Raw genomic sequence first — 27,830 nt, forward strand, 5'->3', positions numbered from 1 at the left:
CTTAGGTGACAGTTTTTGTTTGTTAAATTAGTATTGTTATTTGGACACTATTGGAAAACATAAATTGGGCGTAAAAAGGCTTTTAACGTCTGTTGTCTGTAATAGTCTGTGCAGCTCTTTGAGACTTCTTGTGATTAAGGGCAATTCAAATAAACATGACCTGACTTGACCGAATGAAATATTTGTGGCCCTAACCGTCCCGAAGTAATGCAAAAATCCAAATTTTGTATTGTCAAATCCCAATCTCGCGAGAACCCAACGTAAAAGCGATGACAGTCAGGAAGTGTCACCTGAGGAAGAAGGAAGACACTGGCGCCCCAAATCAAGTTTGTGAGACAAATTAGTCTTTTTTTAACCACATGAGCTTGCGCCCGGTTAGCTTAGTTTCAGTGACGAATCCTGTCAAACACTGACAACGCATCAGAGAGCTAGTTAGCTCACGTTATACATTTGACCGCCGTGTTAGCTGAAGCTAACTGCTAACGTTAAACGCTAACATTAGCACATCTATCAAATAAGCGCCGGTGTTGTGCCTAAATCTGACTTCCCTGCAACCCCCCCCTCTCCCCGCATGAACGTGCATTCTGCTTCTCACGCTGCGCTCTTCTCGTCGGCTGAAAAATAGTCTGTGTAATATAGTGTAATAATATGTGAAGCCCTTTGAGACTCTCCGTGATTTAGGGCTATACAAATAAAGATGACTTGACTTGACAAACCAAAAAAATCACAGTTAATGGTACACTAATAGCCTTTATATGATGTACTATAATAGCTTTATTGTAACGGATTTTTATTGTAAATGAAACCGTGGTTTCATTGAATCGCGCTGTGTAAACAAATGTTTTTTTTTAAATTTAAAATCTGACTTCCCTTCCTGTACCGACACACAAAAGTGACAAAACCTATTATGTTTTGGGGCTTTTGAATCTACAGAGGAATACCTTCACTTTTCGATGTGTTACTGAATTGGTGTTCAACAAATCTAGGTTTTTTTTGTTATTAGTATTATTATTAATCAAAAGGGATGAAAGGGATGTTTGGCCTTAGGTGTCTGGAGAACCTTTCTCCAGACGTCAGACATACAGAAAAATATTTTTTTCTGCTGATTTTAAGTATTTGGTTTGCTTGCTGTTGTTAAGGTTTCCATAGGAACTACCAAAGTTGGTAACGGGAGGAGTTAAAGTAAATAAAAGAACTTTATTCATACAGCCCTTTACAACGATCCTTTAGTTGTATAAAAGTGCTTTACATTAATAATAGAGAAGCAATACGTAAAAACCAAACAATAAAAAAATAAAAACAATAAAATACAATCAAATCAATAAACAAAACCGTATCAAATAAGATCAAATTAAATTAAATGAAAGTGTCCTTGTTCTACTGAGTATTAATAGCCTGAAGAAGGAGGTTTATATCCTGGATTTAAGGCAGCTTGGGTCAGAAATAAGACTCAACATTACTTGTGGCTGATTTCAAAGCCTGGCGGCAGCATAAGAGAGCCTCGGTCACCCGAGTGCTTATATTTTTAATTGGGCACTTCCAGCACAAGTTGGTCCTTGTACTTAAAAACTCTACCAGGAATGCACATAGTTAGAAACTCATAAATCCCGATCACGCCTGTCGCCTTTTCTCGCGTCGTGCTGTGTGACGCCGCGTCCGCCGAATTCGCTTCGTCGCGGGGGCCTGGGAGTGTACCTACTCGACTTATCAGTGTTTACTGTTGATTTTTTAAAAATGACTTCATATCCAGTATCCTGCGCGGCAGTGAAGATGTCTTCTAACGAAGAAGGTTTTGTGGTCAGGATCAGGGGCCTTCCTTGGACCTGCACGCAGATGGAAGTGGCGAGTTTCTTCTCAGGTGAAACACACACATTGCAATGGCCACACATAATGGAATTAATATAAATTGCATTCATTCAGGCAGGTTTTATTTGGGTTAATGAGCCTAACACGGAATGACATGTAACCCCAATAGTGAAATTTAGGATTGGAATAAGAATTGACTTAATTTTTTATGATATCAACTTAAGGTAAGATCAGGCCTTAATAAACAGCCTGACCGTCCCGACAAATTAACATGATTTGAGTTACCAGGCTTGGAGAAAGCACGTATTTGCATATTTTATTTGTGAAATTTATCGCACGGATCATCGACGAAGAAAAGAAACATAACAATAAAGAAGGTTAAGATTAACACTTTTTTGTGGTACTCACAAAACAACCATCACGGCATCGCGTTTAACTGGATTCTCCCCTCATTTTCCTTGCTGTAAGAAGCAGTAGTGCTCAGTGCTTATTCATAAACAAAGCGATATTTCTATTTAGTGGTGGCCAGAAATGCTGCACTTAAATTCGATTATACCACAGGGGAAAAAGGTCAGCCAGAGAGAAACCCGGCTGAAGGCCTAGGATCTTACCTCTAAAATCAACATAGTGATCATTGTTTGTGAAGTTGTAAGTGTAGCTCCAGGATGAACATGGGATTAAACACTTAAAAGAGAAAAATACGATATAACAGAATGCTTGGATAAATAAGCAAATATTTACAAGGTAGTGTTTGTCGACTAGTCTAAGTCGTCATTGCATCAGCACAATAGTGCAATGAACTGGAGGACGACTTTTCTTCCTCAATGTGTTTGTTTGACATCTGGGTTTGTTAGACGGCACTGGTAGAACAAACGCTGGAGTCAAGCACTACAATTGAGCTTTTTATTACAATCACACTATCTATAGACAGAACATATTCTGGGCATGTGATAACAGAGCAAGGCTTTATGGTCTCACACAATGTGCAGTCAAAATGGCTGACATTAACTTCTATACCAAGAGGGCTGGCAAAACGTGACATCAGTGGGTAAAAAAAACGACTGAACCCCGTCCCTTTGTCTGGACTGGGTCAGGGACAGGTTTTGTTCAGATTCAAGGCCTTATCCCAACGCAAACCAAAACAGAATTTGAAACAATGTACAACAATGTATAACATCTGTGTCCAGACCTACAAATACCTGGGTGTGCAGCTGGACAACAAACTGGACTGGACTGCCAACACAGAAGCTCTATGTAGGAAAGGGTTAGCCGACTTTACTTCCTCAGAAGGCTGGCCTCCTTCAACATCTGCAAAAAGCTCCTGAAAATATTCTATGAGACAGTAGTGGCAAGCGCCCTCTTCTATGCAGCAGCGTGTTGGGGAGGCAGCGTCAAGAAGAAGGATGCCTCTCGTCTCAATAAACTGGCTAGGAAAGCGAGCTCTGTTGTGGGCAAAGAGCTGGACAGCCTAACAACAGTAGCTGAGAGACGAGCACTGAAAAAGCTGAGGTCAATCATGGACAATCCATCGCATCCACTACACAGCATTATCTCCAGACAGAAGAGCAGTTTCAGCGACAGACTGCTGTCACTGTCTTGTACTACGGACAGACTGAAGAGATCTTTTCTTCCTCATGCCATGAGGCTCTTTAACTCCACCCGGCAGAGTAAAGGCCCACATTAAACCACACCACCTACATTGGATATTACCGAATCTTACTGCAATATGTACTCTGTGTAGCACTATTTAGTTACTCTATATAACACGCTACAGTGGGCATTTGCACGTCACACTGGGTATTTGTATATTGTATTCTTTTGGCTTTATTATTGTACTGTTCTCAGCTCAGGGATGCTGCTGGAAATGTGAATTTCCCTTCGGGGATGAATAAAGTATCTATCTATCTATCTATCTATCTATCTATCTATCTCTCTATCTCTCTATCTATCTATCTAACATCTGAATGACACGGTGTATTAAAAAGTCAAGTGAGGAAATCTAGACGTAATTGATCACAATTACACTTAAATACAGTATATGAAAGTGCATTAATAATAGGTGAAGTAGATATAAAAATGAGTGATGTAAAAAAGTCTTTAGTTGTAATACAGACATTAGCAGTAACACATTTCCAAAATACGATTTGAGGGATAAAATATGAACATATACATTTTTTCTATTCAAAGGCAATGTATATACATTTTTTCACTGCCTTGCATGTTTGGTTATTGTGGTGATGGTTTGGGGAAGAAAATGTGGTCTTGTAAATCACATTGTCATTGTTCCCCTAAAAAAAATTACCTACCTTGTGTGCAGACTGTGATATCGTAGGCAAAGTCAACGGAGTGTGTTTCACCTACTCAAAAGAAGGGCGCCCCAGTGGGGAGGCTTTTATGGAGCTTAAAACATCGGAGGATTTAAAGAATGCTCTTTCTAAAGATCGCAAATACATGGGACACAGATACATTGAGGGTATGGCAAGATTTCTGGATATGTAAATTGAATATAATTTTTCGGGCATAGGAAGATTTCAACATTTTTATTGAATTGCTGACTGTATATTGTTTTTTGCTATTGTTGTTGCACCTGTCAGTGTTCAAATCCAACCGTAGCGAGATGGACTGGGTGTTGAAGCGCAGTGGCCCGGCCGACTACGACAGCTCCAGCGGCTGCATGCTGAGGCTCCGGGGTCTGCCCTTTGGCTGCAGCAAGGAGGAAATAGTTCAATTCTTTTCAGGTATGTCAGCAGGACACACACCCTTTAGATTATTATCCTTAATACATGTTGTTTGTTTGTTAGTTGGTTTCCCTCCATACATGGGTCTAAAGTTTACTGTTTATCAAAATATCTTTCTATGGATATATTTTTTTCAATAAAGCAAATCTATGATCAACAGTATTTCTAATGAAGCTTTTTAAAGGCATGATTACATGTGTGCATATGTCCATCTGTTTTTTTAACATGTTGACCTTGTTTTCATAATGAGTCACTATGTTGCTGGAAAATGATTTAATGTTTAAATATGTTTTAATGAGAAACGTAATCAATGGAATAGGTCAGGGGAGATGAATGATAAATGATACTGATCTGGAGTTCCTTGTGCTGCCTTTTGCAGGCCAGATAACATAACAAAGGGCAATTACTGTAGTTGAATACTAGTTAAATCTTTTTTAAATTGCAGTTTTGCATTTAATATAGCAGTGTTTCCCCACTTTTTTTTGAAGCCATGGCACACTTTTTTCCATTAATTCATCTCAAGGTACGCTGTCCATGGAAAATGTTCAAGAACCAAACTCATGGTTTTTTTGTTTTTTTTTAAATGTTCCCTGACCTGATTGTAAACATTTGTTTATTTTTTTCATTTGTGGTCAAAAGGGCTCAGGAGGCAATATGGGTAATTCATTTTGGTTGTAATTCTGTTTTTTAATGTATTTTAGACATTTTTTTCAAATTATATGATCTTTTTCTAAAAAAAAATACCAAACTTGAAATAAAAAAACAAAAATCTCGATTAAAAAAAAAAAAAACAACTTAAAATCAACAAAATTTTATGCAAGCTTTTTACCCTATTCGATATTTTTTAAAACTCTTTTGTTTGCTGTCTAAGCTTAGAAGCTTCACCAAACAAAGTAAGTTATTGAATATACTGTCGAACCTCAGGAGCAGTTAATTACTGCATAATAGGAAAAGCCATCTGCTGCCACCTTACTGATATGGACTAATTGTACAGTTGTTACAATTTCATGCCGCACAATAGACAAGGTCTAATGAAACTCTGGATTTAAAAAAGAATACTGTAATCGAATTAAAAAGCAATCATTATGTTTGGAATATTTTTCTGTATTTGTTTAAAACCAATTTGGGTGATTTTATTTTCAAAGCTTACTTGATGTTAGGAAAAAAAAAGTGTTTTTTTTTCTTTTCTGTTAAAAAAAGGGGCACAAAAATGGGAACTGTGAAAGGCTTTTTGGAAACTTTAAATTATAACCCCATTGGAACGTCTTTAAATAAGATAGAGCCCAGTTTAAATAATCTGTATTCTGTTATACACAAGTCAATATCCTGAGTTAATATCAATTGCTAGTTCCAACTAAAAAGTTAAGATAGCTTGAGTTCTACAAAGACATAAATACAAATAAGAATGCCAAAATTGTTAGCTCACTGATTGGGCAGGTGGACCAAAATTGTCTCCTAGTTAGCATCAGTCACTCCCCAAGCACAAAAATCCAACTTTTATTTTTGTGTTTGCCAACTCCAGGCCAGATCTTGTGTCAATTTCCCCCGATTCCCCTCACCTCCTCCAGGCCTATTCCATGCAGCGCAATTATGCCTGATTCTTGGCGTGGGCACGCCCGTAGCTGTAGCAGCTGGCTGCCCTTATGACTTTCTCCCCCAGCTGAATGCTCCAGCCTACCTACCTACCGACTTTTGTATTTGTGTGCTTGGGTTGAAGGGTTGAGAATCGTGGCGAATGGGATTACTCTGCCAGTGGACTACCAGGGGAAGAGCACAGGGGAAGCCTTCGTGCAGTTTGCCTCAAAGGAGATAGCAGAAAAGGCTCGGGGGAAGCACAAGGAAAGAATAGGGCACAGGTGGGATTTACGGCAAATGGGACGGGCTGCTCTGGGTATGGCTTCTTCTACTTTAGTCGTGGGGCTTGGGTTCTACATTGTATTCTTTTGCTATTAAGGGGCGGGGACTTCTAGAGTAATGACACTGTTTAAAATGGGGCTTTCATACAATGAACTGTGTAATTTCTTATGACTGTTATTTCTTACATGTAAACAGGGCAATTGGGCTTGTAGGGGCAGTTTGCTGAGTTTCAGGTAGCGGAAGTGCCTTTAAGAATTTATTTGACCAGTGGTAGACCAATATTAGGGGTAAATCTGTCTTTTCTGTGCATATGTTTTCTGTTTACCTACGTTGTCCATTTCCCTCCCACCTCACCGTATCTCTCCGTCCCGCAGGTACATTGAGATCTTTAAGAGCAGTCGCATCGAGATCCGAGACTACCTAGACAAACCCCGACGAGTTATTGTGGGCCAGAGATCGGGGCCCTATGACAGGCCCGTGATGGAGGGCCCCATTGGGGGATACTTTGGCTCTGGTCCCAGTCGCAGCACTTCCCTTATAGACTCCGTGAGGGGTGGCGGGGGAAATGGGGGTAGGTATGTTTAGGATGCTCACTGAGCTGAAGTCACATTCAATTTGCTCAAACCTCAGTCAAAAGTCATACTCACAACAGCGATATGCGGTGAGGTTTGTGTCTGGAAGGCACAGTCAGATTTACAAATGAATAAACCTACTTCTTTATAACATTTGATTGGCAGCAAGAAAGCAATACATAAAGTGAAGCATAGAAAAAAAATGTCGTACTTTAACTTGGAAATGAACATTTTCTGCTGCTTCTTTTGAAAGAATGCGTTAATAGATACGTTATCCTCCATTATGAAGAAAAGTCTATGCAAGTCAAGTCATTTTTATTTGTATAGCCCTTAATCACAAAGAGTCTTGAAGGGCTTCACAGGTTATTACACATAAGCAGTTTAGGGTATTCATATGCTATAGAGTAGAAGTGAGTTTTAAGCTTAGATTTAAACATTTCCACTGAGGTTGCAGATCGGATCTCAGGGGGAAGAGCATTCCACAACACCGGTGCCCGGATGGAGAACGCTCTCGAACCTGCGGAACACATAAAAAGAAAATACTGAATGGCTTAGCTTGCTAGGTTGCTATACCATTACTAATTGAAATGTTTGTGGCTGAGATGTGCACCAAATCTGAATCCTTGGTCTCACTATTGCCATCCGCCAAGAGGCAAGAGAATTATGCTTCTCATTTTGCATTTACAGATGCCTGGTACAGTAATATGTTAAATACTACTTTTGAATAATAACATCTTTAGGTAATCCTCCATTCTTCAAAAACAGTCTATATAAAAAGAAATAAATGGCTAAATGGCTTGGCTTTCTCTTGGCTTGCTAATACTATAACTAATAACAGTGTCAAACTCATGACAAAAAGTTATCGGACACCAGGGCAGGCATCTCTGAAAAGTTGCCTGCCTGCCCCATTTTTCACTACTTAAAACACAATAGGACGACTAATCGCAATAAAAAAAGAATATTTTTGCAAAGTATTAGGGATAGATAATCTGAATATATAACAGAACAACACTTCAAAATTAAGCTTATTATAAATCTACTTATAACATTCATTACATGTATATGACATCGCTGTTTTCCATCTGCCTCAGTATGTACCTGTATTCATCTTCATTCATGCAATGTTTGTGTTGCGTCGTCTGCTACAAGCCACGTAACCTCCTCTTTGAACGATGCGGCCGGGATGAGGATCAGCACCTCCAAGTCCGAGACCATGGTACTCAGTCGGAAAAGGATGGCATGCTCCCTCCGGGTTGGGGAAGAGATCTTGCCCCAAGTGGAGGAGTTCAAGTATTTTGGGGTCTTGTTCACGAATGAGGGTAGGATGGAACGGGAGATCGACAGACGGGTCGGTGCAGCGTCTGCCGTCATTCGGACCCTGTACCGGTCCGTGGTGGTGAAGAGGGAGCTGAGCCGAAAGGCAAAGCTCTCGATCTATCAGTCGATCTACGTTCCTACTCTCACCTATGGTCATGAACTTTGGGTCATGACCGAAAGAACATGATCCCGGATACAAGTGGCCGAAATGAGTTTCCTCCGCAGGGTTTCTGGGTTCTACCTTAGAGATAAGGTGAGAAGCTCAGTCATTTGGGAGGGACTCTGTGTGGGGCCACTGCTCCTCCTCATTGAGAGGAGCCAGTTGAGGTGGCTCGGGCATCTGATGAGGATGCCTCCTGGAGGCCTCCCTCGGGAGGTGTTCCGGGCATGTCCCACTGGCAGGAGGCCCCGGGGGCGGCCCAGGACACTCTGGAGAGACTATGTCTCTCGGCTGGCTTGGGAACGCCTCGAGATCCCGTCGGATGAGCTGGAGGAGGTGGCTGGGGATAGGGACGTCTGGGCTTCCCTTGTAAGGTTGCTGCCCCGCGACCCGACCTTGGATAAGCGGAAAATAATGGATGGATGGATGGATGGATACGTGACGTGAGGCAAAGCTTTGCTGTCTCCCTGACTGGACAGTTTGACTGAAAAAACCCCAACAAATTTCAACCTTAGTTTAGTAGTCAAGTCAAGCTTATTTGTATAGCCTTTGATAACAAGAAGGAGAAAAAAATAGTTAAGGTCCTCTGTCAGTAAAAACTCAAAAACATCAGCATAAGGAAATTAAGAAACCTTAACAAGGGGCCTCACATTAGGTAATACCTCCTTCATGATGACCATGGTGCAATAGATGCCTCAACAAACAATACCCAGATATCATGAACATCGAATAAAGGTCATTCGTAAGCTCTAGAAAATGTGTGTTTTAAGCCTAGTCTTAAGGTTGCAGATCAAATCTTAGAGGGCAGAGAATTTTGCCACACTGGCAGCCTCCAAAAATACCCCCAGCCCTTTTTATGCCATTAATTTAATAGTCCGGCCGTGTGAGAATGTTTCTTTCCTACCATTTGGCCCCTGAGCTAAATTGAGTTTGAAACCCCTGGCTTCACAGAAGAAAAAAATTAAGGTCAAACTTCCACTGGTGAATATACAGAGCCACAAATTTTCCTTATTGTATTTGGTTACTTGAGGGAGCGCACACACAGCAGTTAGTCTGCTGTAGAGCTTGTTTTGCCATTGACGAGGCAAAATAGAAAGACGTTTTCTCCTTTTTTAAATTTTCCTGCTTGTGTGTTTCCAGGCTGCAGACATAGTTTTAACAGCTACAACGGTTTGAGCAACTATGGCTTCGGAACCTGCCTTATTGATGAACGCATAAGGGAAGAGCGAGGATCTAGAGGTAATCACTTCTGGTTTGGAAAGATTTTGCCTATCAGGACCAGTGTTGGGCATGGAACCGAATAAAAAAAAAATTGTTAAAGTTACAAGTGACATTGAAAAAAATGTGTTAGCCCCCATATTACTGACACCCAAAAGTAGCGTGTTATTTTGTAAGTAACTACCTAGATACTGATTACTGTACATACTCAAATTAAAGCTGACCCTCTGGAACGGCTTAAAAATAGCCACATGATAAAATATAAAAAAAACGTGTGGGAGCGATGAAGTCTTCATATTTCTTGGCTCGTGCAATCTTGAGAGCTTTAAAACTATCACAGCCAAGACACTCCATATCCATTTTATCTTTAAACCATTTGAATATATCCGTTTGAATTTTCCAGGTAATGTCCAAGATGTTTTTTTAATATCCAGGAACGATGTATTGCAAAAATAAAATATGTGCATATAAACTGACCACCTGATTCCAGTATTTTATTTTATAAATATAAATACAGCTTGGATGGGAGTATATACAAGGTAGGACGAATATCTGAATATTGGCAGTGTTTGAAATGACGTCTGCCTGGACGCCCAGGGCGTGCATTTCTTATGTTGGGCGTACAACTTACACAACGATGTCTGCCCGGGTGGCCGAGAAGTTTTTCTAGAAAAAAAAAAATTTCGTTTTTACTTTTTATTTATTTTTTTCGAATTGAAAGTTTGCTTTATTCCGATTTTGAAACCTTTGTTCGGTTTGAGAATTTCGGAAGTTCGTTTGGCAATTTGCATACTCTGCAGCCAATCAGAAGCCTGCATCGAATGCCTTCGTGCTTCCGGACTTTCCAGAGCGTTATAAGGTCGTGCATTTGCATATAATTTCCCAAAGTAGACGCACAGAGAACACAAGAAAAATGGATAAGTGGTGAGGAATCAAGCCAAAACCTCAGCCCCAGAAGAAGCTTCTGTTCCATGTCCGCTTCATCAAAACCAAAATAGGTCCAAACAAGTGATGTACCGCCCTTCTTCGGTGCAAGCTTCGTTTCCTTCTCGTTGGTGACTCTGGCACTGTTTACGGAGTCCGCAATTACACTCAATGAGCTCACATGGTTGGTGTGGCATAGTGTGGCGGTTGCAAACTTTGAATCGCGTTTATTGGCTTGTGCTATTATTAAAACTTGCCTCTGATTGGTAGGTGCTTTTAAAACTCAGTAACAATTGTGGTCTGCCAAAACTCCATCACTCACTACAAAACCTTGAAAAAAAAAAACGTAGTGGTTTGCGCTTTCACAACCGCACTACGTCACATTGCGATGTCTATTTGATTTCAGTGAATCGTGCGGCCCTAACGTGTTGTGTACAAATCGTCAAACAATAGTTGAAGCTTCTGACTGCCGTCTCCCTACCACCGCTTCCTCCTCACCGTTCCCCCAGATCTTTCCACTGCCCCCAGGGGGTGCGTACTGCCCACTTTGGGAACCACTGCTGTAGAGCAACCTAACATGTGTTTCACATTCATCTTTTTTGGCCAACTGCAGGCTTTGTTTTGCCCCGCTTTAGCCTATGCAAGCCTGTAAATGCTAAAAAGGACCCGCCTCCTTTACCTCAGAATAACTTAAGCCAATAGTGACCGATTCAAGATGATTGGTTGTGAAATGAAACGTTGGTATACATCCCAGCATACACCGCTGACTACTTCGCCTTCGGGGGAAAATCTAGTCGGTGGCTGCTTGCCTTAGTTGCGAGACCTTGCGACTCAATATTGATCCATATATAAGGCGCACTGTATTATAAGGCGGGCGGATGGTCAGCTATTGAAAGAAATAAAAGGCTTTTAGGTGCGCCTTATAGTCGTGAAAATACGATATTTGAACATCCTGCTACTTTGCTATTTCTCCCACTTAGAAATCATGGAGGGGTCTGAAATTATAATTGTAGGTGCATGTCCACCGTGAGAGAGATAAACTAAAAATAAAAATCCAGAAATCACAATGCATTATTTTTTAACAATTTATATGTGTGATATAGCTGCAAATAAGTATTTGAACACCTGAGAAAATTACACGTTTCTAAGTGGGAGAAATAGAAAAATATCAGGGTGTTCAAGTACTTTTTTTCTTCACTGTAAATTACAGTTGACGTATCCATTTCTACAAGTACCATTACTCTTATTGTGGTTGTGTTTGTCATTAGGAAGTCACAATCGTCAGTCTGAAGGTAGCTATGGTGGCCATTTTGTCCATATGAGGGGCTTACCATTCCGTGCCAATGAGATGGATGTGGCTAAAGTAAGAAGACTGTACCCGAATGCATCATCAGCGTCAGTTTTTGCTTTGTCAGTAACGGTTTTTTTTGCAGTTTTTCTCACCAATACACCCGCTGAGAGTGCACATCGACGTGGACGTCAATGGCAAGCTGACGGGAGAGGCCAACGTAGAGTTTCACTCCCACAAGGACGCCATGGCAGCCATGTCCAAAGACAAGAACCACATGCGTACGGCTTCCATATTACTTTTTTTGTATCTGAGCATTTGTATGATGTGCTAACTACTATAAGTGTAACTTCCTGCAATGTATAAATCCATTGTACTGTCTTTTTGGCACCATGAGGCGAACCAGATTATAAGGTGCATCCCTCCAAAATAGTATTTGTGATAATTTTCTCATATAAAAGCAGCCATGATTCACGCCTCTTGATTTGAGCTATCCGATGCAGATTGGCCATTTCATATCATAGCACACGGATGTCCAAAGTTTTCAGAAAGCGGGCAAGATTTGTTAAGCTCAAAATGTGTGAGGGCGACTATTCAGCCTGGCATTCTTTAAACAGTCTTTAATAAATTCACCCTTTGTGAAAGGTTTGGCGATCAGCGGTGTGACCTTGTGGTTCGCCTTTGTAGCACTTTAATTTGACTCGCAGGATCTCGTGATAAATCGCTGCTGTGCTGTTTGAACAGCTTCCACTTGCTCACCTTTTCACAGCGTTTGTTTCCAATCAGCATGTTTTGTCTGTCAGTGCCTCTTGATATTATATTCTTTGAAAACAGCCACAGTCTCTTATCAAATTAGGCGGACGCGGTTATTTTTGAGTTTGGTAAAAAAATACTCAAATTTCCACTTGTCCTGGAAGTGGTAACCCTCATGGTCAACGTATCTTTTTGATTTACAGTCGCCATGTCGTTCATTGGGTGGGCTAAAATTCTCTCAGAAAGCCAAGAGCAAGGAGGCCAACGGGCTACTGCCATCATTTGGTGAAATGTTGATTTTTTTTTATTTTATTTTGTTTATTTTTTGGGTAGAAATATTTGGCACATTCGCCTAACATACGGTTCAAAACCAGGTGTAACCATTTGTGGCATATAGAGGGATGGGTGCCTTTACACACACCACAGGAAATGGTGCTCCTACAACCCTAGTGGTTAAGGGATACACTTACCAACCTACAAATGTAATTTACACTGCGGCCAACATTGCTGGGGGGCCACGTATTATTAATCTTATGACAGTTTGTATCCCGCTCCTTTGGCATGCTGAAGCCTTTGTTTTCTATCCCTCTCGCTCGCTCTCCTTTTTCCCCTTAGATCAGCGTGCGCAACCCCGGGGAAAAAAAGAAAAAAATTCAAATGGGTACTGAGATTAAATTTGTTTGCTCTCTGATTCTCAGTCAGGCAAGTCCGCTCTAATGAATGAATGAATATGACACTACTTTTGCAGATTTGTACTTTTTGCGGGTGGTTCTGGTACCTCTTAACTGTGAAATCCGAGAGTTCTCTGTATTGACATTTCTAGGGAAAGCTTCCTGCAATTGAAAAGTTATATTTTTACCCAACACTTACACGTGGAGCGATTTGTCTCAAAAGCAAATTGATTTGTAATTTACTCAAGGTCTAAAAAACATAGGCCTTGATAAATGCACACGCAATATTTAAAATTGCAAATGTAAACTGCAGATATAATTGTGGCTCTGCAAAATACATGAGTCACACCGGATGTTTTCTTTTAGTGGTATTGATGAAGTTTTAAAATTGATTTAAAGTCCTAAAAAGGGCGCATGACGAGAGTTATGAGGTAGTGCGTGCATAGCTCTGCCCACCCCTACTGCTCACCCAATCAAATTGCTCTAGGTGCTTTCCTGACGTTTTGGCATATTTACAGTTTTTTCTGGTTTTCATCACCAGCTCAGTAGCCTAGATGGTAGTGTGCCCGCTTTGAGACTGGGAGGTCGCTGGTTCGCGCCTCGACCGAGACATACCTAATTGGTATAATGGCGGCGCCCTCTGGCTGCGGCTGCATCGACCCGCTACAACGGGTCAGGTGTATCGACATTTCGTTCTGTGTACATTGTTACAAAGAATGACAATACAAAGGAAATTATTATTATTAATTATTATTATTATAAGGTGTTCTAACAGTGAACATGGATTATAGGTGAGATCTTAGGCCTGGGCCTGAACCTGGCCTGGAATTCGGGCAGGGTTCGGGCAGAAAATGTTAATTATTAAGTTGGGCTTGCCTGGGCTTCTCTCGCTGCTCGGCATGTGTGCCTTGCCAGACGGTCGGTGCTGTAGAGCAAAGCGTAGCAGCAAGATGACAGACAAACATGGCGGTGACCTCTAGCTAGGGTTTTCACTATGAAAAAGAAATACCAAAGTCCCAAACGATAATATTTTTATAGAAAATATTATTGGATTGATAGCTGATGTATTTTTGTTTATTATTCAACCAATGTTTTTTTCTTTTACTGAATTAGTATTTTGTATCACTAGGGGGCACCAAATATTACACACTGTCTCTTAAAACAACTTATTAACCACCAGACACTCAAAAACCACTCGACCTCACAGAGGCAGAACAGTTACCGTTTGAAGTTACTGTGCTGTAACCATGCATTTCCAATATCGTCCACCATATTTTTCGGTGTATAAGGCGTACCAGGTTACATTGCGCACTTTCAAATATCTGGCCAATTTGTTTTGTTTTTTTAGTGCACCTGATAATCAGAAATATATGCTATTTTTTTTAAACATTATTGTTACAGTGTTGAATAGGCTCACCTTCAAAAATATTGGTAAATATTTTTTAAATATAGAGCACACTGGACTACAATATAAGTGAGGTTTGCATTGAAATTGTAAATAGATTGAATTTATATAGTGCTTAACCAAATCTCCTCCATAGCTCCTTCATCCTTTACACCAGGGGTGGCCAACCATTCAGCAACTAAGAGCCAATTTTTCGTCTGTGTTACTACAAAGAGCCACATCATAGTTGTCGACGGGGGCGAGTCGAGTCGAATTTTTCTTTGTTACTAAAATGCCACATTATACACATAACACAGTTTGCATCAGGTCAGGCAGCATTTTTAACTTACCCTGCAGGGTAAGGTTCGGTCTGTTCAGGTGGCATACGATGTCGACTAAAAATGCCAGATCCATAATCCACTTGAGGTCTGAGAGCTCGGGATAGTCCTTGTCCTTCTCCCCCATGAACAATTTCACTGCATCCAAAAGCTCAAAGAAGTGAGAGAGTATCTGGCTTTCTGACAGCCACCTCACAGTGCAGTGCAGCGGCAGGTCACCTGGAAGCCCTTGGTCCAGCTCAGCGATGACATTCCTGAATTACCCGTGGTTTAGCACATGTGTGCAGATGAAGTTGACGATTTCCATCACAGGTTTCATGACGTTGTGAAAATTTAGTGATTTTGACACGAGTTGCTCCCTGTGGATGATGCAGTGGAAATCCCAAAAGTTTGGAAATGTTTGATCAGCTTTGTACAGCCCCGCAAGCCCGTTCTTGGATCCAATCATGGCTGGCGCTCCATCCGTAGCTATTGCAGTCAGTTTTGATGTGGGTGCAAACGCGGCCATTATTGCTTCTTCCACATCAATGCCACAGGTTGTCTTTTAATTGCACAATATCAAGGAGTTATTCTTTTATCGCACATTGATTTGACACAGACCGCGCAATTATTGCCAACTGAGGCTTGTCTTGTATGTCACAGCTCTCATCCAATGCTGCACTAAAACATTCACATGCTGGAAGGTCAGTGTGCAACTGTGATTCAACAGCTTTATTATTATCGGATATTCTTCATTCCATACTGTGGCGAGACAGTTGAACATCTGATATGCTCTGTTTTAGTTTGTTATCTACAGGAGCCAAGATTTCAAAGGCGTCAATGAGGCATTTTTTTAATGAATTCATCTTCGTTGTATGGCTTTTTAGCCCGTGCTCTATCCCAAGTTTACTGATACGATGCAAGTGTTACGGTCTCCGAGTGTTTCATAATTTTTGGGAAAAAATGCAACTGCTCTTCTACCTTGCTTTCTTAGGAAGTTCAGTCCCTCTTGGAAATTCCTGTTCGACGTTAGGGTGGCGTGAGCTGAAATGACGCAGATTTGAAGCTTTGAAATGTGCTAATACTACGTCACATATAAGGCAGATAGGCTTGCCATTACGTTCAATAAAAAAAGATAAACTCTCCCACTCGGGCAAAAATGTCCTTTGTTCTTCATTGTATTTTTGTTTGGCTGTGCTTTTTTTACCTGCCATTTCAAGAGGTAATTTCACGTAAATTGACAATACGTTTTGTCAAGCAATTATTTTCTCTTCGCTCGTTTGACGTCACTTAAACAGGCTTACATTGTCGGTCTGCCATCTAGCTGTAGGGAAGACAAATAACAGCGTCGGCTAAACATTTTTGTCATGTTACAGCTCCTTAAATAGCCGCATTAAACTAGTTTATAACATCACCTGATGAGCCGTATGAAACTAGTTCAAGAGCCGCATGCGGCTCACGAGCCGCGGGTTGGCCATCCCTGCTTTACACACACACAAATATACGGAAATTTTGTTTCACAAACTTAATGTTCCTTCATAAATGGTTACCATATAAACAAGCATTTGATTGTAATTATGCATTTCTGGTTTTATTAACTACGTTTCCAGTCTATTAAATGCACTTTCCTGCATATTTTTAATTTCTGAGGTGTGCCTAATAAACCAGAAAGTACAGTACTCATTTTTACCCCCAAGTAGAAAGTCATCCATTGGACTGATTGGATTTACCTTTTTTTTTTTGACAGAACATCGCTACATCGAGCTTTTTCTCAACTCAACAGCTAGCGGAGCCGAATCAAGTACGATTTTGGTCAAATCAATTTCTGTGTATTTGTCGTTAAAACTTACTAATACTTTTGATGTTATATAGGACGTGGCAGACATTACTTGGGTTGTGGCTCAAGGAGCAGCCGTCTGTGAGGCGCATACTGATGATGTCATCACCTTCATGTTCACAACAGACTGACAGAGGACCTTAACTATTTTTAAATTTACCCACAAAAAAGAAACTGCCTGAAAACCTTAACTCTAGGCAAAATTCACCATTTTGGGGTTAAAATGGCTGACTTACTTAAATAGGATGAGGGTTTTGGTTGATATTAGGACATCGCCAGTTGCTCAGCTGTATTATACACTAAGAGTTGTGAGTTTGGCTCCCAGTCAAGCCAATACAAAACTTTGCTTATGGCAGCGTTCTCAAACTCAATTAATATATCTGTCAGCGCTTGTTTTTAGCCAATCAGAACGTGAAGCAGACGACAGCCCGGCTTCTGTATCACACATAATGCTTGCGGCTTCTTGATAAACTCAACGTGTATACCTGTAGGATCAATGGGACCCGAAACAGTTATTTGTTCTACAAGTAAGTGTTTTATTTTTGTTACGTGCTGTTGGGTCGGTTATTTGTTAGTGATAGAAGTTTGTAAGTTAATACGGCAACTTGCACTTTCTTTGAGTATATCACTGCCTCCTAATTAGCATAAGACAAAATTACATACCGTAAAATCTGGACTATAGAGCGCACCTGATTATAAGCCACACCACCACTTTTTTAGTGATTTGCCACTTTTGTACTTACACAGGCCGCACTTTTGTATAAGCCGCGTGCGCCTGCAATAAAACTTGTGACACAATCACAAGTTTAATCCAAACCAGGCTCCACGATTGCGACTAAATGTTTTGGTTTGAGCAAATTTATTGACACTAATAACATCAAACAAACAATGTGAGGTTTGAACAACCCTTCTCGATAATCTTAACAGCAATCAAGCATATTCACAATTTCGTTATGTCTGGCAATATGACGTTTTAACATTTTTTTCTGACATTTTTATCATCTTTGTTAGTGTCAATAGGTTTGTCCAGGCCAAAGTCCCACGATTGTTTTTTGGTCTGAACAAATCCATTGACACCAACAGCAGCAAATAAACAATGTGAGGTTCGAACAACCCCTCTCGACAATCTCAACAGCAATCAAGCATATTCACAATTTTGTTATATCTGACAATATGACGTTTTAAAAAAAAAATTCTGACATTTTCAACATCAATTAAGCAATTTCAGAGTTATTATTGACACTTTTAACATTCACAATTTCCTTATATCATGTTCTAACAATATGAGGTTTGAACAATTTTTTTCGACACTTAACAGCAGTTACCAATGTGTAAAGGGCAATACCATTGTGCAATAGCTCTGTCTTCTCAAATGGGATTCCATCCCACCCTACCAAGCAGCATCCTCCAGTCTTCTGCCCGGGATGGGTCCTCTCCCTTCTTACTTCTACTTTCCACAACCAGGCCGTTGCTGCCGGGACCCCCGCAGTGGAGCTCCGGTTCCCCCCTCCGGGTGGGTGCAGACGACTCTTCTTTATGGCTGTGTCCTAGGCTTGCCGTTCGCAGATTGTATGGTATCTGCAGCCAATCGGAGCACAGCCACGGGGGGATCTGCCTGCACCTCCATACCAGCAGGTTTCTGGAGGTCCAGATGGCGTCTTTGATGGCGGCGAGAGTGAGCCAGTCCTTGGCAAAGTCATTCTGTGACCTTTTCGACCGACTCACCCCTTAAAGCACGTACTGCGCGTCAGGGACCTCCCCTGCTGGCAAGTCCGGGAATTTTCCTTGGTGGCCGGCCATTGCCCACAGGTCCTCGGCATCGCTGCACTCACAAAAAAGGTGCTTCACCGACTCCTAGGCGCCACAACCAGATCGAGGGCATGTCGAAATTGCTGACATTCCTCGGTGGTGCATTACGGCTTTGACTGGGAGAACCTCATGAGCCACCATCCATGACAAGTCCCGTAGTCTGTTGGGGAGGGCAGGATGATTCACGTTGCTCCAAACCGTTGTAGGTTCGCCAAACGTAAGCCCCAGCACAGGACTCACTGTTGCTCGCGCTTGCACAATAGCAATAAGGGCCCTGTGGTTTTGTAAAGTGTGACTTTCTTGTGTTTCTAAATCAAATTTCTTTAAAAAGTCCCGAATAAAGAGATGTGTTGGTGGCAAGTTAAAGGAAACTGGAATCAAATGATTGTTTGGTACAAGCTTTAGCTTCCGCAAGTACGAGCCCATCCAGAACTGGGTCATCGCTTGACTTTTCGGGTTGTTGGGTGGGCCCATAGCGTTTTTGAAGTGAAGGGAGACATATTTGCTTCCCAGGAAAAGCTGGAGGTAAGGCACTCCTTTCCCCCCTTTTTCCTTTTTCTTTTTCATTGTATCCCTTTTTATCCTTTCCCACTTTGAGCCCCAGATAAAGTGAAAGATGGCTCGGTCCAGTTGTAACAGCACGTTTCTTTTGGGCATAAAAACTAAACTGATTGATAAAAGCAGTGGGAGGATGATCGCTTTGATGATTAGGACCTTGCCCTCTATTGTCAGTTTTCTTAGTGTCCAAAAAACAAGTCTTTGCTTAACTTTCCTTGTCACATCGTCCTAGTTGGTCTCGCCTCCTCCATCCGCATTGAATTTTATCCCTAGAATTTTCTGGTCTGTCTTTAACACCGTCAGTGGGAGTCCTGCCTTTTCTGTCACTGTCCACGGTCCATAAAACTTAACTTGTGATTTTTCTCTATTTAGCCAGGTCAGTCAAGTCAAGGGCTCTTCTAACGGATACGAGGTCAGTACATAAAATATTAAAATCATCCATGTACAAAACACACTTGGTAATCTGTCCCCCACTTCCTGGGATATTGATCCCTTCGACAAATCTATCTTTTCTCAACATTTGTGCCGAGAAGGGGAGACATAGGGCAACCTTGACGTACACTGCAGTTGATCTCGATTGCTTTCGATAAATTCCCGTTAATCATTCATTTGCCGTAGATGTCTCGGTATAGCAGTCCCACCCACTTGATGTATTTTTGGGGAAAACCACATTTTGGCATTACCCTGAAGAGGTATCGGTGCGAGACTCGATCAAAGGCTTTCTCAAAGTCTAGGTTTAGGACCGCTAGTCGCATGTTTCTGTCTCTCGCATAACAAATGGTGTCACGGATCAGCATGAGACTGTCGCTGATCTTCCTTCCCACGATGGCACAGGTTTGGTCCGGATCAACCAAGTCTCACAAGACTACAGACATTCGTGTGGCCAAAGGCTTGCTGAAGATTTTACAGTCCACATTTAAAAGCGTTATGGGTAGCCAGTTTTTTAAGTCAGTTTTGTCTCCTTTTTTGTGCAATACAGTAATTATCCCTATTCTGAAACTGTCTGGCATGTTGTCTCGACTGGAAAATTCGTTAAAGACAGTAATCAGATCTGGTGCTAAAATATCCCAAAAAGTCCGATAAAATCCGAGGTTGAGCCCGTCCTTCCTGGTCGATTTGCCTTTTTTCAAAGTCTTTATGCAATCATTCAGTAGGTCTTGGGTAAAGTCTGATGCTAAGGTGAGAGGAGAGAGAGTGGGAAAGGTGAGATGGCACAACATTCATTTGGACAGGTAACTTAAAATTAGTTTTACCTGGTTATATCAGTATCAGAAATTATTTTCCCCCCATTTTATTAACACTCCACTTATTGAAACATGAAGATTTTGTTTGTTTGTACATGATTCAATTGTTTGTTTGTACATGATTCAAATTGAATCTTTTCTTCCGGCGCCGTCACGAATGGCAGCCACTCCAGCAGCTCCCGTGTTATTTTCGATTGTTCTCGATTGTTCTCAGCTCAGGGATGCTGCTGGAAATGTGAATTTCCCTTCGGGGATGAACAAAGTATCTATCTATCTATCTATCTATCTATCTATCTAAAAGGGGGTCTTGAAGCACTGATATTGAGATATGATCTAATACATGTCCATTTCATTCTCATGTGTTTCTTTATTTTCATATAATTTTTTGTAGTAGTCTTCGACTAATTTGGTTTTTTCGCTACTTTCCTTTGTTATTTGCCCGTTTTGGTTTTGGAGTTTAAAAAGCCCCTCACTTTTGCTCATAATTTTTTTAAAAAAGTAGCGTGTACATTTTTCCCCTTCTTCTATTTCTCTTTCTTTGCTTCTTATTATGATGCCTTTGCTCTTTATTTCCGCCAAAGCGTTTAGTTCTTGTTTGGTCTCTGATTTCATCATTAAAGTCCATCCCCTTTTCTGTTAGGATGAAATAGCGTTGGAGGCTTCTTTGTAGTCCCGACGTGCGCTTCATCTCTAAGTTTCTTGTTTTTTCCTGCATTAAAAAAAAAAAAGTCATCTCCCACCATTGTGCTCGTGAATCATACGAGTCTTGAAGGGTCTGCCAGTCTTTGTACAGCTCCCTGTATTGTGCGGCTAAGGCCTCATCCTCCAGCAGGGAGCAGTTTAACTTCCACAGACCCCTCCCAACAGTCATACCTGATGGAAATGAGAGAGCAGGACAGTAGCAAGTGATCCGAAAAAAAGACAGGAATTAATCTGGCATCACTCAGTGTTAAACCCCTTGTAAATATGCAGTCTATTCGAGAGGCTCTGGCATTGTCACTACTGAACCAGGTGAAGCCCTCCTCTCCTGGATGTATGGATTTGAAACAGTCCTCCAGTTTAAATGTCCGGCACATGTCTTGCAATAAAGTTGATGTTTTATCTACTTTAAACTCATCGGTCCCCTTTCTATCCTTTCTACTTAGGATGCAATTAAAATCTCCTCCCACGATTAGTGGTTGATGGCCTAGCATATCCGACTGGATGTCCTCTAAGAGTTTGTACCTGAGTTGTATGTCGGAAAGGCTGTATATGGTCAACCATGTGCTATTCACATTCATCTTTTTGGCCAATTGCAGGCTTTGTTTTGCCGCTTAAGCCTATGCCAGCCTGTAAATGATAAAAAGGATCCGCCCCTTGACCTCCGAATAACTTTAGCCAATAGTGATCGATTCAACTGATGATTGACACATCTTTTTCGGCCAATTGCAGGCTTTGTTTTGCCGCTTAAGCCTATAAATGATAAAAAAGTTGCCTTTTCTATTTGTTTGTCTTGTCTAAGTTCAGGTATTGTATGAAAAATCAAATTTGAATTTCCAGGTCCTTCCTGACTCAAATTTGATACTTTGGCCTCTCCTCCAGGGGTTTTGGGAGGGACATCTGTATTTTCAATTTGTTTGTCTTGTCCATTTTCTTTGTGCATTTCTTGTTCGTTTTCATTGGGTATTTCCATAACTTTATTCATTTCTTGTTCATTTTCAGTTGGTATTTCCATAACTTTAACTTTATTCATTTCATTGTCTTTGTTATCTTTATTTATTTTGTTGTCTTTGTTACATTTATTCATTTCATTATCTATGTTGTCTGAAACCATTTCATTGTCTTTGTTAACTGCCTTCCTAGCTTTCAACTTGTTGGCAAACGATTTCGGGCAGTTCCTATAGAGGTGGTTCGTTTCTCCACAATTGTCCTGCACTTTCCACAAATAATTCGATCACATACCTCAGCCAGATGCCCATGCTCACCAAATTTGCGGCAGTTTTGGTTGTCCTTGATAGTGGATAAAGCCACGGTTTTCCCCCAGGACTATCATCGACGGGAGGTGTTTCAGTCCCTGAATGCCCTGAGGATCTTGTCATTGTTGGATGGGTATCCTCCAGGCACAATTCCAAACGCCTTTCTCATCCCTCACCTTCATAGCCTGGCCTTTTATTGAGCAGTATCTACTCAACCAATAACAGATGTCATCAGCATTCACCACTTCATTAAACATTTTGACAATGACTATCTTGCTAGCATTATCAGTCAGCTTCTCCACTGTAAATCCAGAAAACCGGGGCCTCACCCCCTCAAAACGATCCCAAAACTCTTGAAAAAGAGTCGCCGTTACTACATCAAAGCCCTTGCCAGAAGGCAAGTTTATGACGCAATGTGACTCCTCCGGTTTAAACTTCAGAAGCTTTTCAACTTGTTCATAAAATCCAGCCTTGACATTCTTTCCGAAATTGCTCCTACATCTTTGAACAAGAATCGTACGCAGTTATGTCTCCGCCCGCCATGGCAGGACTCGTCTGCTTTACTTCTAGCTCTGTCAAAATGATTCGAATTGTAAAATTAATAGTTAACAACACACTCAAAACTGACGCGAGGGAGAATATAAACACAGAGAACGAGCAGTGCTAACCTGGTCTGTCCGTAGTCAACATTCAAAAAACTACATAGATGGTACACAATCCTAGAACCACAGTTGGCCGTTTGTAACTACATGAATAGTACACAATTTGTGATCCTAACGATAATGGCATTTATTTCTTCAACACACTGATTGCGACTAAATAGATAATACACAATCCTAGAACCACAGTCGGCATCATGAACGGAAAATGATACCCGTAATTAACGTATGATGCAGACTTGTAAAGTCCGGGTCCCGTTGAAAGTAATCCAAGGAAACAAAATGTATATTTCCAAAGTTAAGGGTGGGAAAAATATATATCCACTATTGTCCGCTGCGACAACAGACAGATCTTCCGGTAATTTAGCTTTACCCCACTTCCCATCAGCCCGCTTTTGCTCCGCCCCTTCTTTTTGATTCGCCCGTAGAACACAAAGAATGAATCTCTAAAATAAATACATTACAAAAATATACAGTTGGAAATACATATTATACATGGTTACACATATTTACGAAGAAAGACGGTACACCGAGAGAGTTTTCGGAGCTTTAATAATAATATAACTTTCATCCCAAACCGTGCCTTTGAAAGGTACCAACACGCTAGTAGGATCACGCTCGCAATGCATCAAAGAAACACATCCTGTAATTGTGAAATTCACGGTAAATCGTCCTCAACTTCCTCCTCATAACTATCGCCATCAAGGGCGTTTTCCTCATTATTGGAAGGCACCTTAACTTTACAGACAATGTATGCACAAATTTAGAGGTTGCAGTCTGTCTTGGCGCACATAATCTACTGGTCTTAATCTTACCTTTTATACTCCAGCGCCGCTGGTGGCCGTTAGAAAAAATACATAAATTGGCCGCTTCACTAAATAAGCCGCAGGGCTGAACATTTGGGAAAAAAGTAGCGGCTTATAGTCCGGTATTTACGGTAAAAGCAATGGTGGCGTTTCGTAATTAAAGTTGTGAATTATTATCCCCTTATACCAGTATCTCTCACAAATATGAATTTATTTCTATGTGTTGTTGGTATGTGGCTTCTGACCTCATAGATGACCAACATTTTGCATCCACTCTCACAAGGTTATTAGTGTCTTTGGACACCTTGATGCCATGAATGTAACACTGTATATAATAATTGAGACCCTTTTCCTACTGTCTTTTGAGATAAGTTTGCATAATAAGGAAGAAATGACACGGCTTTGCTCCGTGTGTGATACGTGGATATGTAACATCTCTGTCGATCTATTCATTGACTTGGGGTCCATTGACCTAGGGTCTGGGAGAGGTTGGGCCACAAAAAAGTTGAGAATCAAAATGAATCGACTTATAATAAATGGATCCATAACGCCTGTAAGTAAACACCAAATGTAAATATCTTCTGCTTTTTCATGCCCACACTTTCTTATGTAAATATTTTGTGCTCATATATATACACAATTTCTTTTGATCTTTTTTTTTATCTTTTATCTTTACAGTCAAAATGTGTACCTGTATTGCCACGTCCAATTTTGTCACAATATGTTCAACCCATTTTGTAACAATGATAATGAAGGTATATTCTATTCTATTCTTCTATTCTCGTTAGGATCGCACTTAAAACAGTTTGTATTTATTCAGTGCCTCCTAGTAGTAAAACATTTTGAATTACCCCGCCTGATGTCATGATTTTAAAGGACATTGTTGTAGTTTTTTTTAATTCAGTTTTCTTGCAATTATTAATAAAGACATTTCAGTTTTTCCACTTTTTGGACAAATCTTAGTTAGAAAAGTCATAACATTCAAAGTTAGAAATGTCATGTAAGGATTTTTTTCTAGGTTTTAACAAAGTGCTGGGTCATTTTGACCCAAGGGCAAGAGGGGGGTTGAATATTTAGCAAAAGTACATTGAATTATTAATGTAAATGTTTATAAAATGCCCAAGAAATTTATATTTATTTGACTATTGGGCTGCTTTTGTCATACGCAAGGGCATGACCTTCTAACCCTCTGAAGAGATGCGAATGGTCGTTTTTTATTGTTTCAGTCAAATTTTTAAACATCCCTGTAATCTTAGCCAAAATATACACCCCCACATGGGAAGATGATAAATTTGTAACTAATTTCTTCTCCTTACCCAATCTAACCCTGGCTCCAACCAAAACAATAACACTAAAACTTTGAGGCAGACAACCTTAGTTGAGATACCAGTGATGTTCCTATTGCTCAAAAACCTAACCATAACTCTAACGAAAATCTCCCAACCCACCTCTTAACTTTTTAACACCTAACTCAATTAAAGGAAATGGGGATCTTACTGTCAAGATATTCTTTCCAAAACTGTCCCTTGACTGCAACATATTTTGTAGCTGTTAGCCCGACTTTTGTTTTTGCTTTCATGCTATCACTGGATCCCTAAATTAACATAGGTCAGCTGTTTTAATTCGTAAACATACACTTTTTTTCTTGAAGTTGACTGGCTAGTGCAAAACTGCAAGGAAGGTTAAATTTACTATAATGTGGCAGACTTTCAACCAGCCCAACGGGTGCATCATCACCATCAGTTCCTCCCTTCTGCTTCCTTGTCATTTTTCACTCTCCTGTTTATTAAAAGCTAGAATGCTCTTAATATATCTATGGTACTTTAATCTATTTAGCAAAAAACTGACTTTATTAAAAAAACAAAATTAGAATGAACTTGTTTTATTTACATGATAGATCCCCCAGCAATCATATTTTAAAGCACTTAAATGCTTTTTTGGTTTGGAAAATGTAATATTTTGAAATGTTTAATTATCCATTCATTTTCCAGCCCTTGTCCTCACCAGGTGTCACATGTTTATTCATAAAATATTGGACTTATTTTTAAAGCAATTTAATTCAAAATTGCATTTAAGAAAGAAATAATAGCAAAATATGAAGAATATGTGCGAGTTTCCCTTATATCGAGGGAATAGAGCATGGCTTTTGCAGACCACCACAAAGGTAAGAAATCCTATTCATAAATCTTTTCTTTATCCTTTAACCGCTCACCACTTCGTGTGGAGACCCGGGTGCTAAATAACGTGTAAAACACCTGATTTTTTTATTTTTACACGTTCATGTTAGCGTAATCTTTCGTATGGAAGATTACGCAAACGCGAACGTACGATTAGCCTGGGTTAGCTTCATGTTTACGTTCGTGGTAAAGATTCAGGTTGTTGGAACGGATTAAACCGATTTTACCTTACTTTTAATGGGGAAAAACGATTTTCGGTGATCGACCAAATCGGTTTTCGAACAGGGTTCTGGAACGGATTATGGTCGCGAACCGAGGTTCCACTGTTTATGTATATTAGTAACTACAGTTTAGTCAGGGTGTCACTAGAAGTCCCCGTTTTGGATGCAAATCGCTAAATAACAATCAATGTTCATTGTTGAGAAACTTTATGATGAAAAACCACAAATAAACTTTAGACCTATAAGCTCTAGCAAAGCACCTAGAGCAATCTGAATGGGTGAGCAGTAGGAATGGGCAGACCTATACACAGGACAGGACACATGCGCTACTCGCCCAGCGCAGTCTTCACTGAAGGTAATAAATACATTGGTATCCTCGTTTGGTAAAAATGTCCCATAACACTCCAAAGAACTTTGCTCGAACCTTGTTTTGAAACCATTATCAAGGACAAAAAAGATAGTCAAAATGAGCCTTAATACTTTTGAGTAACTGCAGGAGGGAGACAAATTTTAAGTGGTATATTTATATTGTTATGGGACACAGGCTTTGGCATTATTTCATAGATTTGATCAAACATCACACAGTGAAATAAAATGCGCTGAAGAAGTACCTTTTGTCTGAAAAGGAGGTTTGGCAGCTTTGTTAAATTTTGTCTTACAATATATGGTATGGCTCATTAAAAACATGAAAATAAAAAAATACATTTTTGCTTTTATGGCTTTTTGGACCAAAAAGGTCCGAGACCTCTGCCTTAGCTTTTTGTTTTTTATTCTAGCTTTTAACACATGAGCATAAAAACCTAGGTTTTTCATTTGGAGTCTAAAATTGTCACATATCTTTTGATGAGTATGCCTTTTTGACAGCGACCTTACTCCATAAAACCTATTTTCATAATTTGCATACTACTGTTTTGTAGGTGTTGTTTCCCAGAACTTTATGTTTTGGGCTTTTTGATTTGTACATGAAGCTTTTTGTCATGTATTTATTTTGTACTCCTAGCTTTTTGACACATAGGTTTTTATGCCAGTAAGTTTTTGATTTGCAGTCGTAAAGACAAAAATAGTCACATATCATCTTTTGGTGGATGTGCTATTTTGACAGTGATCTTACTCATTACCCAACGCTGTGGCATCCTGAAACTACTGTAGTGGGAAATCTTCCACTGAAGCAAAAATCACCCTGAATGACAAATTAATACGTTTTTACTTCCAATTGACCTATTTTCAAGACTGATATTTGTTTTATCTCCACTGTGTACTCCAGCTTTTCAAAGGACACTTAAGGCACAGTCCAGTATTTGAGGAAACACAAACATCCCAACTTCCGAATACATCCAAAGTGCATCGATGATTTCAGGCAGGATTAGACGAGCATCTTTGAAGGAGGAATGCGTGGCAATTGTCGCACACCCTCACCGGATTGGGGGACGCGGGCAGCGGCAGTTCATTGTCCGAGCAGCCGTTGCAGAAAATGTCACCGCAGTTTCGGCAATGGTGCTGCACACACGAACACAAGCATGCGGCAAAGCCAGTTTAGTGCTCATAGTGATCGGCGGAGG

General features: G+C 40.4%; 2 protein-coding genes across 9 annotated transcripts in view; one reads left to right on the plus strand and one right to left on the minus strand.

Moving 5' to 3' along the window:
- The first annotated feature begins 271 nt into the window (after positions 1 to 271).
- hnrnph3 (heterogeneous nuclear ribonucleoprotein H3 (2H9)) lies at positions 272 to 24,817 on the plus strand. Of its 3 annotated transcripts, none has more exons than XR_015850372.1 (12): positions 272 to 326; positions 1,751 to 1,858; positions 4,124 to 4,279; positions 4,401 to 4,544; positions 6,262 to 6,400; positions 6,776 to 6,972; positions 9,591 to 9,689; positions 11,861 to 11,955; positions 12,026 to 12,161; positions 16,753 to 16,806; positions 16,878 to 19,621; positions 22,477 to 24,817. XR_015850372.1 is itself a non-coding variant. In XM_088334868.1 (12 exons), exons 2-12 carry the CDS (start codon positions 1,771 to 1,773, stop codon positions 22,508 to 22,510), a joined length of 1,182 nt encoding a protein of 393 aa, XP_088190994.1. In that variant the 5' UTR covers positions 272 to 326; positions 1,751 to 1,770; the 3' UTR covers positions 22,511 to 24,817. The 3 variants fall into 3 exon arrangements, 2 of the variants coding, with proteins under 2 accessions (XP_088190994.1, XP_088190995.1); XM_088334868.1 differs by having other exon boundaries at positions 19,582 to 19,621; XM_088334869.1 differs by lacking the exon at positions 16,753 to 16,806 and having other exon boundaries at positions 19,582 to 19,621.
- The window catches only part of rufy2 (RUN and FYVE domain containing 2), a 70,039-nt gene continuing 65,811 nt past the window's right edge, over positions 23,603 to 27,830 (minus strand). For all 6 annotated transcript variants that reach the window (XM_088334863.1, XM_088334861.1, XM_088334862.1 and 3 more), the window contains one exon: positions 23,603 to 27,768. In XM_088334863.1, the coding sequence (XP_088190989.1) occupies positions 27,625 to 27,768 (144 nt within the window). In that variant the 3' untranslated portion in view covers positions 23,603 to 27,624. The remainder of the gene's footprint in view (positions 27,769 to 27,830) is intronic.

This window comes from Urocampus carinirostris, chromosome 4 (assembly GCF_059441175.1).
Source record: "Urocampus carinirostris isolate Australia breed hairy pipefish chromosome 4, RoL_Ucar_1.0, whole genome shotgun sequence".
Classification (NCBI taxonomy): domain Eukaryota; kingdom Metazoa; phylum Chordata; class Actinopteri; order Syngnathiformes; family Syngnathidae; genus Urocampus; species Urocampus carinirostris.